The sequence below is a fragment of the Protopterus annectens genome, chromosome 17.part0 (assembly GCF_019279795.1).
Source record: "Protopterus annectens isolate FY-2018-M chromosome 17.part0, PAN1.0, whole genome shotgun sequence".
Taxonomy (NCBI): domain Eukaryota; kingdom Metazoa; phylum Chordata; order Ceratodontiformes; family Protopteridae; genus Protopterus; species Protopterus annectens.
Genome location: NC_056751.1, coordinates 539,332,443 through 539,351,317, shown reverse-complemented (window position 1 = coordinate 539,351,317; position 18,875 = coordinate 539,332,443). Strand labels below are relative to the sequence as shown.

Here is an 18,875-nt window from a genome sequence, read left to right as displayed (position 1 = left end):
AAATCTGTAACTCAAATATCTGTCATTATTTTCTGGCTTCAGTCCTCAATAATTTATCAATAATTTGCCAGAAAACCAAGATTTAACAAGAACAGACGAAAATATGAGGAAAAATTTGGACAGTTGAGAGGCATGATGAGGAGCAATAAACCTATTTTCCCTTGAAGCTCATAATTCCTTGAAAATGCATTAAAGCTCACAATTCCTTGAAAATGTATTGAAACTTGATTCCTTGAAAATGTACTTTTTGTAGTATGGTAGTTGGTGTAGAGGATTCAGGCCTTTGTCTCCTGTAACTAGGGTACAGGGTTTGAGCATGAGTAAATTACCTAACCTGCTAGCCGCCTAGTGCTGTAATTGGGTCTGAACAAGCAGACAAACCTGAGAAATGATATAGTACAGAAGAACCTGTGAAAGCAAGTTTCTTCGTGTTTTTTAAATATTAGTTATATTACACTTAAAGGCAATGTTCTTGTTTTACTATTTTTTCTTTTTTCACATTACTTAACTCAGTTGATAAAATGTGTATGCATTTTTGGTTTACTGCTGAGGCCATCAAATATTTCCCTGTCACTGTCTTGTGTTCTGATTTAAGTGAACTATGTCAGGACAAATACATCCATCTAAAAATGGTATATAAGGGACCTCTTTAAGGGGGCTTGGAATTAGTCAGCAGAATTGGCAAAGTAAGTTCCATATCATGAGAGCAAAGTGAACTCCAGAGCCTGAGAGCAAGGCATATGAAAGATGATCATCTACTAGACATTTCAAATCACAATGTGTGACCAGCAGCAATACCTTCAGGGGAGTGTAGAAGACAGAAGCAGCCGTTTGAGATAAGTAGATCCAAGCTAAAAAGGACTTGATAGGTCAGATTTTTTATCATCATTATCATTAACATCATCATCATCATCAAACTCCTCTTTCCCATTTTCTGCCACTCTCCGACCTTCTTCAAGAGGCCTTCCTGACTGCTGCAGGTCTTTTCACCCACAATCCATCCACGTCTTTGCTAGATGCCCATATTTTCTGTTGCCTTCTTCCTTTCTGTCCAAAGTCTTCTTCACCAGATTATCTTCTGCTTTCCTGCACATGTGTCCGAACCACCGTACTCTGTTCTATTTGGCCTTCTGTAGAAATGGAGCTACTTGGGATTCTGCTCTAATGTCCTAATTTCTTTGTCTGTCCTACAGTGTGCTTCCAGACAATTGTTTCAGTCACTTCATTTTCATCACCTCTAGCTTACTCAACTGCTCTCCCTTCACTGCCCAGTTTCTGTACCATACAGTAGTACTGGTTGTTCCACTGTTTTGTACATATTTCTTTTCTGCTTCTTTGGCTTTCTTCTGTCACACACTATCTCTGACACTCTGTGCCAGTGGGTTAAAGCCCCTCTGATTCTAGCTTTGACCTCCTCATTCAGACTTTCCCTCTCCTCACCCCTTCCAGACACAAGAAGCTGTTAAGCTGTTCCACTGTCATCCCTTCTATCTCTAATCTCAGTTTCTTCTGATTACCTTATTTGCTGCCATTATAATTTTCTTACCTGTATTCATAGGTTCATAGGTAGGTACTAGGCTATTGGCCAGCCAAAAAGGTACCCTGGCTTTTGCCACCCAAGAAAATTATATAGGTTCATACTTATGCAAAGGAGAAAGTACAGAACCTAGATATTTTTGAAAGGCATGAAAAATAAACATGGATATGGGAAAGAAAGAGATCTGTTTTGTTGCGGTATAGGTTCATAGGTAGGTACTAGGCTATTGGCCCTAGAGCCCTAAGATTCATTAGTCTACTGAAATATGACTGTATCAGTAAAAACTGACCACTACACTTGCTGGTGTATTCAGATTCATTAGTCTACTGAAATATGACTGTATCAGTAACAACTGACCAATACACTTCTGGACCTGCTGCATATGTTCCAGGTCAGAATTTCAGAACAAAAAATAAAGCACATGATAGTGGTAAAAACACATGTAGACATTAATGCATGAATCATATAGTAAGGAGATCAGTTAGAGGGATTAAATAAAGGGGAATAGAATGACCTCATTATAGCTGGTGCTTGATCATGAAATATCAGTATATTTTCAGTCACAATGTGGCAGGCCTGATCAGTTAACACGAACTCCAGATGAATTCCATCACAAAATAATAGAGAGGAAGGTATAAAAATAATGAAGGTCTTACTGCTGGGCTCCTATCAAATGATCAAATGGACGGATTGTTGAAAGTCATATGATCAAAACCACATGATCGAAAATTCAGTCCATCGAACCATTCTGACTGAGATTGTGTTAAGCAGGGATCAGGAAATTTGCCCTTTTCTCCACTGTAGTGTGATCTTGGAGCTGGTATAAATAATTAGCAGGGGGTGTGATGGGGTGCAGGGGGGCTTGCCCCACTACAAAAGCATTTTTTATGTTGTATGTGGGGATTTCTTTTTGATGTACTGGTTGTTTGATCCTATGGTTTTGATCATATGACTTTCAACAATCTGTGCTTTCAATGGTTTGTCATGTTTACCTGCATTGGCATGGCATCACTTTTTGCTGAATTTGGTTTCAAGTCAGCTATGCCTCAGGGACTTAAAGATAGTATCTAGGCTGCCTTCATATGTGGTAAAGTGCAACATTTGAGAAAAGGAGAGGTGAAATTTATTCTATCAGCATGTAAGTCATCTTTCTGTAGTAGCAAGTATATAGTGCACAACAAAGGAGCCTGTATCGATCGCAGCTATACACTGTAGCTCCATGGAATTATAGAAAAATAAATACCAGAAAAGGCACAAAAAGAGCTCCCAGAAGAATAATACACAAACAATCAGAGTACTACAAAAGTGATTCTGAAATATTAGGTGCTCAATCAATATTCTGTTATTTACCCTGCTTCGCAGAGATAACAAATGACCAAGACAGAGCAACATCTTCTAACACATTTTCAAACTCCCTACCTTATTTCATATACTTTTCATGCTGCACCCACTACCATCTTCTTTTTACCCTCTTTTAAATTCTGTTCCTTTCATTTCTCTGCCATTTGTTGTCTCTTCTGCTTTTGCCATCATCAACTTAGTCTGCCCATCTCTTCATCCCACTTCACTTTATAGGCCAATCATTTAACTATGCCTCTCTAGTCTCGATTTTAGCAGGGTGCTTCCCTTCTGAAAAAGAGATGGAATCTGTCTTTGACATAAGAGTTCTGCATACACCAACACTGCCAGTCTCCTACCTTTTAATAGTCCTGGTCCCTCATCTCCTCCTCTTAGTATCACAGTCCCATTGAAGTAGCTTTCTTTGGATACACATACTTGTATATGCAGATATACATATGTGTGTGTGTCTGTGTATATCGAGAGAGAGAGAGAGAGAGAGATCTAGATATATAAATACGTTTAACTCATATTATTAGATGCTTGTATGTATTAACACAAGCAAGGGCTAAATGATGAAAATCTGTTTATCAAATGACCTATGTTTTACTGTTAGCCCTGAAGTACCTGCCCATCTCTGTTGAGTGTCTGACCCTTTTCTCTATGTGTCCAAAGACCCAGGAACCACCATTTCTTCTGGAAGTGCAGCTCAGAACCTATCATCTCTTAATAAAATAGTATTTTCTTTAGTCAGTCTTGAACCTTACCTAGTGAAGGTTGTAACTCATGCCTCTCTTCCTCATTGTCACACCTCTACATCTCTAACTCCACCAAGCTTTCCCCTGAAAGTTTAGCGTTAATACTGAGTTTCCTTTTCCTCTCATCTGTTCCCTATTCACCTGTCCTCTCTCATCTCTTCCCTTTTTATTTTTCCTATTCTATCTAGCATGCTTTTTGAGTCTTTTCATATTGAGCCCTTCCCCCCATTTCCCACTGAATTTTAATAATGATGATCAACTATATTTCTGTCTTTGTGACAACCCTTTCTTTGTATGGCCACAAAAAATGAAGGCAATACTTAGATATGGCCTTACCAATACCCCCTACAATGGAAGGATAACTTCAGTGTTTCCCTAATTCACTTTCCACATATTTACATTAGTATTATGTTAGCATAACATATAGTCATTTATCTGCAAAATTTAACCTTGTACAATTAGAACTCTGAGAAAAGTATAGTTGCATAAGTGTTACTTACCTGTAACAGTAGATGTTCGAATCCCCACTGCTTCCATGGCATTTTGGGTTATCTTCAAACTTTTGAAAGTCAAAAAACAAACCACAATCCAAAAATCAGTCTCGGCTGCAACAAGATGAAGAAAGATAAAAAATTTCAAATAAGCAACTAAGAAGTGCTTACAGAAAGAACTTTAATTTAACAAATAAAAATAAAAATAAAAAATAAATCAGATACAGCCAGTGAATCAAGTACTTTCGTCTCCAACCATTTGGAGACTTTATCAAGACAGACAACGCCCCCATTGACAGCTGTCAGTTGGGGCATGCTCTGTCTTGATAAAGTCTCCAAATGGTTGGAGACAAAAGCGCTTGACTCGATGTATCTGATTTATTTTTATTTTTATTTATTAAATTAAAGTTCTTTCTGTAAGCACTTCTTAGTTGCTTATTTGAAATTTTTTATCTTTCTTCATCTTGTTGCAACCGAGGCCGATTTTTGGATTTTGGGTTATCTGCCAAGGTAACCCAGTACTGCACAGCTTTCAAAAGCTCATACTCCCCTCCCACTGTCCTCCTGTGACAGTTGATTGGCTGAACATATCCTGAAAGTGAAGCCTTCAGCTGTCAGAGGAAGTGAGTGTTCAAGTCTTTTTGCTTCCACAAAGAAGAGGAAAGTACTTGAAGCCAGAATAATCTACCAAGAGTAAATTCACTGGCAGTCACAATACCATATAAAAACCAAATCCAAATCAAACAGGTTGTGACTCACCTCAACTATGCATAGTCGGGGGATGATGGGTGGGTGCTGCCAAGCAGGCATTGAGGAATTTGAGTATCTACTGTTACAGGTAAAAAGAACTTACACAGCTGTACTATGTTTATTATTCCCACTGCTTGAGTGGGACTTTGGGTAGATTCTCAAAGCTTATCCTACCTGGGAGTTTGAAGAATGGGGTTCCAGGAGCCCTTGCAGAATGGACCTAGCAAAGCCTGCTCTGGACCTTGAAAAGGAATCCAGCTTGTAGTGCTTTGTGAAGATATGAACAGAGGACCAGATTGCCGCCTCAATAATGTTTTAGAGTCCACTCCTTTCTAATATGCCATCAAAGAGTATAAGGCCCTAGTCAAGTTAGCTTAGATTTAGCCTGGAAGAGAATTACCAGAAAACAATAGCAGAGGATAGACATTGTGCTATCTTAGCCTCCATATAGCAGAGTAACAGCTATTCAACATTCCTAAAGGGCTTGCTCTGTTAAAGCAGTACCTGAGCTACCCGTTTGCCTCCAACATATGTAGAATCTTCTCTCCCTTGTTTTGTTTTGTTTTGTTTTTTTGATCAGGATAGAATACTGGGAAATTGATGGCTTGATTTAAAGTAAATTCAAAAACAACTTTATGCTTGAATGATGGATCAGTGTGTAACACAACACTGTCCTTGAGAAAAAAATCACATAGGGTTGGCTCACCATGAGAGCTTACAGCTTAGAGACTCACACTCACTTTACAGATGTTAGAGCAATGAATGAAACACTTCCAAATAATGAAATGCAAATCAGCCTGAGAGTCGGGTTCAAAAGGAAGCAATGTCAAGTTTTCAAGAAGAAAGTTGAGATCCCAGGGAGGAGGGATTTGCTTTTGAGGGTGGGTCTCTTGTTCAACACTCCTTTCATAAACTGTTTGACCATCATGGGCAGGCAAGATAATATGGCCATAAGATGCACTTTAATAGAAGTATATGACAAATCATTTATAGACATATTTAGAAATCAGAGTGGTTAAAACCATTTTGGGAGCTATGTTATTGGCTTGGCACCACCTAGAAAATGTCTTCCAATTACAAACTTAAGATTTCCTAGTTGCAGGTTTTAATGCCTTCTTAAATACCTGCTAAACATCCTCATGGAACAAATATCTGAAAGGTATCAAAACAGAATCATCCAGACTGTCAGCTGCAATTGCTCTAAGTTAGGTTGTACCATTCACCCCTGATGCTGTGGGAGCAGATCCAATCTATGATGAAGCTTGTGGTAATTGGCCTCGGCCAGTTCCATTGAAAGGGAGAACTGACTTTGCCTGGGCCAAAGGGGGTTTACCACAATGACCTTTGGTAATTCTTTCTGAATCTTTAGAAATATCTTGGGTATCATTGGTAGGGGTGAAAATACATACAGGAGCATTCCTAACTGTGGGGATGATAGAGTATTTGTTTTTCAGGCATGGCTGCAAGGATGTCTTGAACAGAATTTTTTCAGTTGTGTGTTTAAAAGGAGGCAAACAAATCTAGTCGAGGTGTTCCCCACATCTGGATCAAGTCTTGGAAGACCTCTGAGTGGACCTCCTCTCATGAGGGTGTGTCCAGGATCTGCTTAGTCTGTTTGTCACTGTGTTTTGCTCTAACAAAATATATGAGGTCTGAGGAATCAGAGAATGCTGTAGAGCCAGCGCCCAGGCCATCACTATCAACTGGCAAAGAGGCTATGACTTTATACCCCCTTGCTTGTTCAGGTACCACATCCTGGTAGTTTTTGTCTGAGACCACCCCCTTGCTTGTTCAGGTACCATGTCCCAGTAGTTTTTGTCTGAGACTAGTAGAAGAGGTTTCTGAGTCCATAAGTGGTGAAGAACTTTTAGGGCATGGAGCACTGCCAAAATCTGTTTTGTGATTATGTGCTTTGGTGTGTCCTGAGGACCCTACAAGCCTTACACTTGAACTCCCATGGACACTGCTCTCCATGCAAAATCTGAAGTGTTCATCTTGAAATAGTGGACTGAGGTCCGAAGAGAGGAAGGAATTCCTTGATTCAGGTAGAGCTGACAGTTGTCCACCACGTCAATTCCTGTTTCACAAATTGCAGTATCAGTATCTCTAAATTCAGGTGATGAAGGTGCTGGGTCCAGCAATTCTTCAAATAGCACTGGCGTTTTCTCATGTGTAGTCTGGCTAATGGTGTCATGAGGACCTCTCTTGATGAGGCAATGTCTGAAAGAGAGGAATTCAAGAAATGTGCTTATAAGTCAGAACCTTGTGTTGTAGCAGGAAGGCCATCTTTATTAATGTATCTAACACATCGAAGATCGACATCTGTGCAGTGACAGAGACCTGGTTCAAGATTCCAGAGAGCACCCCTGCATTACCAGACTATAACTCATACCACACCTTTCGGCCACCTAACCTGGACCGAAACATTAAAGGAGGAGGCATGTCCATATTCATTAAGGATATCCACACCTGCAGGCTAGTTGCTCAGCATAATGCATGCGAAATTATCCAAGTGCAACTAACACTAGGCAAGACTGCAATCCAGGTTGTAGCTTGTTACAGATCCCTCACCATGCCCCAGGATGCCCACTCCACATTTCTTGATATACAGGGTAATATTAAGGTACAGCCCAATACCCTAATAATGGGCGATTTCAACTACCCCACCATCAAATGGGAAAACTACTCATGTACTAACTCATTTGCTCAACGCTTTCTGCAGTTCATAAATTCCAATGCCATGGATCAGCTTTTCCATACCCCCACTAGGGGCAGCAATATCCTGGACCTGGTCATTACCAATATGGGAAACCAATGTTCCACACCAGAGGTCAACTCCTCACTGGTCAGATCCGACCACAGGCTAATCACCCTAGACATCAATATCCCAGTCCCAACCCCCCCCCCCCATTAAGAAAACCACCATAAAAAACTTCTCCAAAGCCAACTTCATGCTTCCTATGACAGAAGTGGCAAACTGCACGACACCCATGCATACAGAAAATAGAGGTATGACTGCTGAATCCTATACAAATGCACTGTATAAGCACATACACGAGTGCATGGATCATGTAATCTCCAACAGAAGTAAGATACTATCCTCCAAAAAAAAGGAAGACAATCTGGTGGTCCCCTGCCATAAAAAAACTCTACTCTCTGATTGCAGAAACTCCCTGGTCAGCCTCAGTAAGAAGCTGAGATCCCTCATAAAATCCTCCAAAGCTAGTTACGAGAATAAAATCACTGATTCTAAAAACAACCACAAAGCATTCAACAGCTATGGCGACACTCAGATCTGCTCTGAACTACAGCACAATGGCACTAGATATACAGAACCAAATGATATTGTCAACATCCAGGCAGATAGGTTCAGTGCAAACTTCAAACTCCCCTCACGCCCCAAAAGGCCCATCACTATACCAGAAGAATGCAAAGCCCCTTTAATCATGGCTGAATAAGTAAAGACTGCACGCTACAAAGCCAAGAACACAGCATCCATGGGACCCGACAACATCCCAGGCTGCTTTCTGCATGAATTACAGAATGAACTGTCACCTCACCTAAGTACCATGTTCAATCATAGCCTCACTTCAGGCTTTGTGCCTACAGAATGGCACACAGCGACATTTATCCCACTCCACAAAGCGGGTGCCTCCATGGACCCTGGGAACTACCACCCCATTAGCCTGATGTGCCTGGTCTGAAAGGTTATGGAACGTATCATCTTGGAGCTTATAAACAAAGACATAGGTAACCTCCAAACTCTGGACCCTACTCAGTTTGGGTTTGTAAAAGGTAGGTCATGTCTCCTAAACCTGACTAACTTCTTTGAAGTAGTCACCAGAGCTGTGGATGAGGGTAAGTTGGTACACACAGCCTATCTTGACCTCACCAAGGCTTTCAACACCATCCCCCATTCTGGAATTATAGATAAACTCACTAGAATGGGCATAAATCCCTATGTCACAAGATGGCTGGCCAACTGCCTCACTGACAGAACCCACACAGTGAAAGTAGCCGACTCCAAATCCAACTTCAGACCAGTGACAAGTAGAGTACCACAGGGCTCAGTCTTGGGTCCTCTCCTGTTTGGCATCTACTTCTCAGAAGTCCTGGCTAATACAGCAGGTCTTTGGCTAGCAAAGTTCACAGACGACTGCAAACTAGGTACCATAATAGAATTGTCTAATGATGTGGACATTCTACAAAGGGGCCTCACTGAGCCTGATGCTTGGTGTAAAAGTCATGGCCTCAAGCTCAATGCCAAGAAGTGCGCTGTCATCCCCTTTGGGAAAAACACTGTACCCATGAACTACCACATAGGCGGTAGCCTACTAAACACCAAAAGTGTGATAAGAGACCTTCAGACACAGGTGGACAGTAGTCTCTCCTTTAATAATCACATCGCCACAGTAGTCAGGAAATCCTTCTATATGGCATAACTCATCACAAAGGGGTTCACCTCCAGAAAAAAAGAGGTCATTGTTCTTCTCTACTCATCCCTCATCAGACCCATTATAAAGTACAATGCCATTTGGCATGTACCTTGCAAGACATCTACAGCAACTAGAAAGGCCACAGAAATACCTCACTAAGAAGATTACTGTCCTCAAACAGATGCCATACACAGACCATCTCAAAAAGCTCCAGCTCTACTCCATCGCTTATCACCTACTCAGAAGCGACCTCTGCCTAACATACAAAGCCATGTCAAACTCAGATCTGTTGGACATGCTACACTTAAAGAAACCCCAATCCCCCTGAGTCACATGCTCCAGGGACCTAAACCTTTCCATCACAATAAACAGAACATGCTAGAGGGATAGATTCCTGTCCCAGAGACTTCCCATGCTCTGGAACAGACTACCCATTCATGTCAAGCAAAGCTCCTCATTAGCCCTCCTTAAGAAAGATCTTGACAATTGGATGAGAAATAAGAAATTCTCCCCTGTGATCACTTCTGTGGCTCTGCTTGACAGGGGTGCAGGAAAATAACTTTCTTGGGTGGCAAAAGCCAGAGAATTTTTTTGGCTAGGCTTATATAGGCCCCAGGGCCGATAGCCTAGTACCTACCTATGAACCTATGAACCTATGAACTTCCAAACAAACAATCATTGAGAAGGTGTGAGAAAGGACTTTTGATGGTTCAGTCTGAAGTCCAGGTGGGAACGGAGGGATACAATCTTGTCTAAGGACTCCAAGCACCAGGATATATAATCTGCACAAATCAGCAAGTCATCTGAATAAAGAAAAATGTGGATGCCTATGGTTCAGCAATAGACAACCACTGGGGCCAGACAGTTTGTAAATACATGAAGTGCAGTAGACCAAAGGGTAATGCAGACAACTGACAATATAAGCCAGACACCACAAATCTCAAAAATGTCCTGAAATTAGAAGCCATGGAAAATGATGATAAGCATCCTTGAGATTTAGAGCCACCATTAAGCAGTGATCAGGAAGCAATTCAAGGACCAATTGTAAGTGTGGCATTTTGAATTTAGGAACTTTTATATTTAAAGGTGTTTAGAAATGGTCAGTCATACCCTTCTTCTCAACAAATGCAAAAGACTCAACTTTATTGATAACACTATTTGCTGTTTCCATAGCTATGTAAAAGACAGAACCTTCCAAGTTCATAACAATACCTTCCTCTACTGATGGTAAACTAAACAGAGGTGTACCACAAGGCTCTGTGATAGGTCCTCTTCTCTTCTCTCTCTCTTTGTTAATGATCTATCCCTAGAATCACCAAATCTTAAATTAATTATGTATGTAGATGATATGCTGCACCTGCAATCCAGTACTAACCACTCTGACTTGCAAACCAAATTACAGGCATAATAGTTAAAATCTTCATCTCACAGGCACAAGGTACAGGGTTTGCTTCTGATCAAATATTATTAGCTAGGCGTAAAATGGCCCTTCAGAATAGTTAGCCTAGAATTCACCTATGAACCAATAAACCTATAAATAATTTCACTCAGTTATATACCTGGTCCACTAATAGTAAACTACTAATTAACTCCAAGAAAACCAATGTTATGGTCTTTGCATCAACTGAGAAAGTATCCACTATTCCTCCTGTTCTCTTATCAGATCTGATTGAGAGCAGAATGTTTAATGTCACTGAAGAAGTACCTAGGCCTAATACTCAATTCTACCCTTTTCTTTACCACACACACAGATTTAATCAATAAAGCCATTGCTCAATTAAATCTATGTTATAAGATCAGTCACCTCCTTTAACCTGCTGCTCACAGGGCCATTGCTAAAAATATTTTAATACCCAAGCTTGAATACAGCTGTCCTTTTCGCATTATGCATTTTGCCCACAATACTCACAGAATACAGATTGCTGAGAATAAAATCTGTGATTCTTTCTGTTAGTAGACCCCCATATACACCATTGTAATTTGCTAAAAAATTCCAACTAGCTTTTACTGCCTCATAAGGCTGTTTTCTTCTAAGTGCTCTAATTCACATGCGTTAACTGAATACCTAACCATAAGCTATGAGAAAGCTTAGAATAAAATTACTTAGAATTTATCACACAATACAGTAAAAACTAAATAACACTTAACTGTCAGCTAAGAATAGATCTGTTCACAATAGTGGCAAACTAGATCTGAAGGGAAAGCTCACAGGGGATTATGGGAAAGTATTGAAGGACCTTGAAGCATTAGAGCACTAGCTAAAGGATGGATCAGATTCAAGGAGCAGATTGGTATCTAAGTATTCCATTGGATGATTTGATTAAATAGGATCTTGTATTTGCAACTTTTGTTTACTCTGCTTTGCATTATATTTATTAACTGCTGTTAAATTTGATTGTAAGCCTTTGTATGATGCTCTGCTGTGTTCATTTAAACTATATGTTTTGTGTCTGTATTTTGTATTTGTCTATTTGGACCAGGTCATTGCAGAAAATGGACTTTGAAGCAGTCCACATACCCATTTAACAAATATTAAATAAATGAAATAGCAGGGGCTGGGCACTATTCCTCTGTATTGGTGGTTTTCTTCTGTAATTGCTTGTGTTGGTGTAATCGTATGAATATACATATTTGAACATACCCCCTGCACCACTCTACTGCTTGCAAGGAAACGTCACAACAATCAAAATAAATCCGCTGTGTATAATGGACAAGGCTACTGCTTACCAGTTCTCCCAACTCTTGCTCCTGTAGATGTGTTGCTGAAAGGCAAATGCTTAGCTGAAAGAAAACCTTTTATGGGGTAATGTGGATTGAAATTAGAGGTGGAGCAAAGGTACTAGTGGTAATGCAGCATGGCTAAATGTCTTAAATAGCAGGGTATGAGGTTCAGAAAACAATGCACATAGTCCAAACTAAGCCCCGCTATTCTTAAATAATAATAAAGCTATCATGTATTATAGTATTTTGGTCAATTCTCTGTGCTAAGTTTACTGCAATCTCTTTTCATGTGTGTTGCAACAATATCTTTGCGTTATCAGTAACTGTCATGCAGAGAACTACAAACTGCTATGATCATGCAAAAAAATTAACTTAAACACTACAATAAAGTCAGTGGATGGAACACAATGAATAATATTTAACTGATGATTAAAAGAATAAAGGAAAAGTGAAGATTCCTCTGGCATTCAGCATTTCCTTTCTGGATTTTAAAGCCTGCCTCTGTCTCTGTATGCACAAAATGAAAAATCAAGAGTCCAGCAATTCAGTGCAATATGACATAAATCTTTCATTAAATTATACATAAGAGATGATTGACTGCATAAGTTAAAATGTGTTACTTATTGCTTTAAGTTATTCAAAAATTATACAAATTGGAAATTTACTGAAAAAAAATAAAATGTAGTCTCATTTATTGCTTTATCTTTTTGCCTACCTATTCTCAGTCACTAACAAATGAGAAAATATGTTTATTTTTATTCAAATGTATTCAAATATAAGTTATCAAGTTACATAACAAACATTATCACAGTAATTCTTTCACATTTTTCTCTCTTTCTTTTCATTAACAGACCAGTAACCTTGCCTTATCACTCTAGCCAGATTCTGATTCAGGAATGGGGGGCCAGTTACAAGATGATGTCTGAACAACATGGGCTTAAACTAACAGTATTTTGGGATGAAGGCAGTTTTTTACTGGTAAGTATTTTCTTTTTTCCCTTAAAATAAGATGCACTGTTTGTTTTAAAATTATACAATTCCATAAGTACAAGAGTATTTGAGAATAACCTTGATCTTTGAACTGCTCTTCTCAATAATCACTATGAAGAAAACATTATTATACAACAACCCCCCCATTAATATTCCAAACCGTGTATGCTGATTGGTCAGCGTGCACGTTGTAAATCAGACATACTAATGGAAAAAGGTCCGGTCGCCCGGACGTTTTCCATTAGTATAAGTCTTTTTTTTACAGCAACGGAGAATGCAAGATGTCTATTGCTTTTTAGACACTGTCTCGCTATGTTAAAGGAGTTTAACATAGTGAGACAGCTTTAAAAAAAGTAACGGAAATCTTCTTTTCTCCGTTGCTTTTTTTAAAGTTGTCTCGCTATGTTAAACTCCTTTAACATAGCAAGACACTTTGTAAAAAGCAACGGAGATCTTGCTTTCTCCGTTGCTTCCACCCACAGCTCTGATGTACTGTGTAAGCATACGCATGCACAATACATCAGAACTACCGCAGAATACCAGACAGCTGCGGAAGGGCAGCAAGGAGGCATTATACAATGCCATTATTTAAGAAAAGTATTTTTTTTTCTTAAATAATGTCATTGCATAATAGCAATAACCCACTTCTGGGTGTGGGTAATGCTGGATTTACCCACAGTTGTCTTTGTTTGACCACTCGGGTTTTGCCCTCGTGACCAAACCACACCAACCATGGGTAAATCCAGCATTATCCACACCCAGACATGGGTTATTGCTATAATAGTGAGTGGCAGAACTTATAGGATCATAGAATCATAGGAGATTACTAGGCTAATGGCCCTAGGGCCCTTATAAGCTTAGCCAAGTACAACCCCTATTTCCAAGAATATCAAGGTATTAAGTGGAACTAAGTCAACAACTACTACCAAGAGGGACACAGGTAAAACTCCCAGAGTGAGTTTGCAGTTTCCCATCCAGTCATCCAAATTACACTCCAATAGGGTCAGTGAGGGTATTCTTCTTCACCTAAACTGGAAGTTTGTTTCAGAGCAGAGGTAACCTCTGTGAGACATATCTGTCTCTCCAGCCAGTCCTTTTGATATCACACACTAGGTTGAGTTCCCTAGCGTGAGTGCATCTTATACCATTTGATTTACAAATTTGCAGCATTTCCATTAGAGCAGGATCTGAGCTTGCTTTATATGCAAGGCAGAGGTCACCTCTGAGTAGTCCGTAAGACACAGAGTATAGTGACAGTGATTTCAGTCTGCCAACATATGACATGTGCTGAAGATCCTGAATTTTCTTTGTATGAAACCTTTGAGGTCTTTACAATTGCTGCAGGTGCCTGTTAAAGTGCATATTAAAGGTAGCATTGTACTGTATTATTGGCCTGATGAGTGAGGAGTATCTGAGGGTTATAACCTCTTTTGTTCTGGATGCAGTGCCCTTAGTTATGAGGTAGGCAATGTAAAAAGCCTTTCTTACCACTGTGGAGACATGATGGTGAAAGGAAAGGTTGCTGTCAACTTGTGTGCCCAAATCTCTCACCATTGATTGTGCTCTTAGGGTGTTGTTATTAACGTGGTAATCTGCAGGGATGTCACCTTTGCTGAAGGGATGATAATGCATTTTTTGCAATGAGTTTTAGCCCATGACTTTGGTACCAGTTGTTTCCCTGTGTAAGTCCCTCTTGTAAGATATTGAAATAATTTGAAGATTTGATGATTGCACCCAGTTTGCAATCATCAGCAAACTTTGTCAGCCATAGGCCTTTTGTTTTAGCCTACACCACTGGTTACGGCTCTGGTGGTGGAGGTGGAGTTGCCTATTTTGACTGTGTGCACTCTATCTGTGAGCCAGTTTGCAACCCACCTGATGATATACAAGTTATTCTACAGCTGAGTGAGTTTACCAATGTTGCCTGAGTGGGGAATAGTGTCAAAGGCCTTGGCCAGGTCTAGGTAAGCTGTATACATGCATTTGCCTTTGTCCATGGCTTTGGTGACTGTCTCAAAGAAGTCCACCAAGTTAAAGCGACAGGATCTCCCTTTAATGAAGCCAAACTGGGTCGGGTCGAGTGTTTCGAGGTCTACTATTAGTTGATAAGGTCCATGATTATTCTTTTCATAACCTTGTAGATTAGGCTGGTCAAGCTTATTGGTCTATAGTTCCAAGGGTCTGGGGAGACATAACCTTTATGTAACGGGAAGACGGTTGCAGTTTTTCATTCAGTAGGTACAAATTTAGTGCTTAGACTGCAGTTAAAAACAGTATCCAGCAGTATAAATAGTTCCTGTTTTAATCCATTTAGAATGCAGCCTGGGGCATTATCAGATCTACTAGAGGCTGTGTTTTTGTTTTTTGGCTTTGGAGAGAGCGTTTATGACCTGCTCCTTGGAGATAGATGGAGGGCAGGTGGTAGAGATGTTTTGGGGGATATGTGGTGGGGACAGAGGGAAGAAGTTTTCACTGAACCTGTCAGCTAGCAGGCTGGCTATTTCTGCAGGTCCAGTAAATGTGGTGCCATTAACAACCAGTTCTGTGCAGATCTGGGTGTTTCCTTTAAGGTTTCTGACATAGCTAAGGAAGGCCTTATGGTTATCCTTAGTAAAGGAGGCCAATCTGGATTCATAGTTAGCTTTAGAATGCCTTATGAGATGTCTTATTTGCTTGATTAAGCTGAGAAGAAAATGCTTCCAATTCAGAGACTGCTCCTTCCTGCTCTTGGGCAACAATTTCTTTCTCTTATTGTATAACCCATCAATGGTGAATGTCCACCAGGCACTCTTGCTCTTTCTTGAGGATCTTGTTTTGATCCTTCTAAGTTGGGAGTTGCTGATTGAAGGCTTAGTGTCTGTTATTCTAAAAGTGTATTAGTTCTGGTTTAAGTACTTGGGCTTCGGGACAGTTATTTTACATTAAGAAGGTGTGGTCTGCACTCTTGTGGGGGGAGAGGGTAGATTCTGCCCGTCTGAGCTGGGAGTTTCTGGTTAAAGGCTTATTGTGCCTGCTTATTTGAACTGTTTCTTTCTGAAATTGGTATGCATTGTTTGTTCTAGCATAGACTAAATTCAGACCTGCTGAATTGTATAACTTGAGCACTAATCCAGACCATCTTTTCTTGGAGAAGGTTCCCCTGCACCCTAGTCGCAGGAGTGTGCAGTTAGAACTTGCCTGATCCAAGACTGCTGGAACGGAGCTCAGTTTTTAGCTTTTTATTGGTTAATTGGTTAATTTGTTTAAATCAGTTTGCTCATTTGCTACTGTTATATTAAAAAATATATAAATAAATAAATACACTTTATGCATCACTGCTTAGCTAGGGTTAAACTCTTCCCGGCGCCATAAAGTCTGCTCTTCAAATTTTCCCTTAGAACTTGCCAGCTTTTTAGTTTTAGCACTCAAATCTGTTTCTTTGAGATCAGCACTTGTTCAGAACTCATTGTAAGCACTAAATAAGCTACAAATTACTACAGCACTGAACTTTCCTCACTTGTCTAGAGGAAAACAGTTTTAGTACTTAATAAATAAGCACTTATCCAGGCATGTCTAAGGGTCAGCTCTTGGTGTTTTTTCCTGTCTACCTGATTAATCCAGGCAACCTGGGGCAATACAGCAATTGCTTCATGTAAATAGACAACCCTCTCCTCCTACCACCCAACACTACAACCTGTGAGAGATGTACTTATGTAGCCAAACTGGATGCAAAGCTTTCTTCAGCCAAGACTAGACTAGACAGTCAAGAAGAGAAGGTAAACACTTGCACCACACCACACTCATCACATAGTCCATCAAAGCCTACACCACCAAAAATAGAAACACAAAACACACACCTACATTCACGGAAGCTCTCAATAAAAATCTGCTCAAGCAACAAAGACATCCAAAGCAGAAATGCAAGCAACCTCCACCCCCCAACACTACCCAAATGACACATAGTCCACAAACTCAGTGTGCCACTCAACCACAGCCCATAAGGCATAACAACGTACCCAACACTCTAGTCATAGGTGACTCTGTAGTCAGGCACACTGATGTTCCACTCACCAGGCTAAACAAGGAGAAAGTTACTGTCAGCTGCCTATTGGATGCCAGGTTCCACCACATAACGCATGCACTCAAGTCACCCCACAACAAGTACAAATATGACTCTGTCATTGTCCATGTTGGTGTGAATGACCTGGGCTACATGAAAAGAGACATGGAGGAGCTCTCCGATCTTGTAGCCCAGGCAGGTATGACCCTAGCCCTGAGTAGCATCTTGCCATCACCCAAAATGATACCACAGTACAAGGACAAAATGATTGACTTCAACAATTGGCTAAGTTCTGGTATCATTCTAAGGGGATCCAGTATCTGTCTGCCTGGGATGACATGACTGACAGACCATGATGCTTTGCCAGAGATGGCCTGGACCTGTCACCCTTGGGATTCTGGATACTGGATAAGGCTCTTGGCACCCCTATAGTGCCTTTTTTAGGCAAGATTCAAATGACAAATTAAAAATATATATGGTAGCAGGATAAAGGTTGGTAAGACAAAAATAAGAATAAAATAAATGAAGAAATACCAAACCAACAGGCTAAAATCCAGGAACTTTAATAGATGTATCTAAAAGAGTGGTAAGTGCTTTCACGACGAACACACCGCTTCATCACACAACATTAACTAAGAAATACAAGTATTTTATACAAAGTATGACCAATAAAAATCCCTTAATTATGATGTCATCAAAAAGTTACAAATTAAAAAAAACACATACTACAGAAAATACGTTCATATATCATGAATAAAAACAGCTATAAAAATGTATGCAAACATATTGCACTTATAAAAATATGTATAAAATTAAAACATATTATTTATGTCTAAGTCTACGTTCTTTCAGAAAGGGTTTCAGTGAAAAAAAAAAACATTTAGACAAGGTGTTTTTTCTGCATTCAACATTAAAATCCACTTCTGTTCTACAGTTTCAGTCTGGTTTTTAAAATCACCTCCTCTTAAATCAGTGTCTAAAACTTGCAATACAAAGTACCTAAATGAGTGGGTGGTACCATGGCTCGTAATATGTGCTGCTAATGCATTACTATCTTTTTTATTCTTTATGTCTGTCTGATGTTCAAGGATCCTATCCTTAAAGGGACTATTTGTCTTGTCAACATAAAATGCATGACATAGTTGACAGAAAGAAAAATATACATGGTTACACGTTTTGCAGTCAGCATAAAGATCAACATTAATTGTGAATCTTCAAACTGGGTGTGTGTATGACAGACAGGTAAAAATAAATTTACAGGCTGAACAACTTCTGCAAGGAAATGTACCAATCCTGTCAGATAATGGGTTCCCTTTCTCTAGCATTTTGGACTTATAACAAAGATGTTGCTTGTGGAATTTGTTGGTTCTGAAAGAAAAATGTGGAGTACTTCCTATCTTGGTTTTTAACTCAGGTACACTGTTCAGTATCTTCCAGTTATTCTTTATAATGTCACAATATTGACTTATATTACTTGACTATTGTAAAGGCACTCTAAAAATATTACTAGTAGAGTCCTGTTGTCGTCCTACTGCATGTGTGCTTGTAGTTGATTTAAAATAGGGCCTGTATCTATCTAATCTCTGCTTCCAAGCTTCAGAGATGCAGGTATCTATTTCTATTTATTGATAGCCCCTTTCTAAAAAATACATTTTCAAAGATTCAAGAGCTTTGCGTGCAACTGTATCATCATTATGAAGCCTAAGTATTCTATATACCTGTCCTTTAAGCATATTTCTCATTATATGCCTTGGATGCATACTATTATTGTGTAAAAGTGCATTCCTGCATGTAGGTTTTCTATATAAGCTTGTA

General features: G+C 39.7%; 1 protein-coding gene across 1 annotated transcript in view; it reads left to right on the top strand.

Annotated features, from left to right (window-relative positions):
* Positions 1–18,875, top strand: part of LOC122791453 (mucin-6-like) — a 1,454,314-nt gene that overhangs the window by 69,949 nt on the left and 1,365,490 nt on the right. Inside the window, exon 4 of the mRNA XM_044059198.1 lies at positions 12,883–13,009. Coding sequence (XP_043915133.1) covers positions 12,883–13,009 — 127 coding nt within the window. The remainder of the gene's footprint in view (positions 1–12,882; positions 13,010–18,875) is intronic.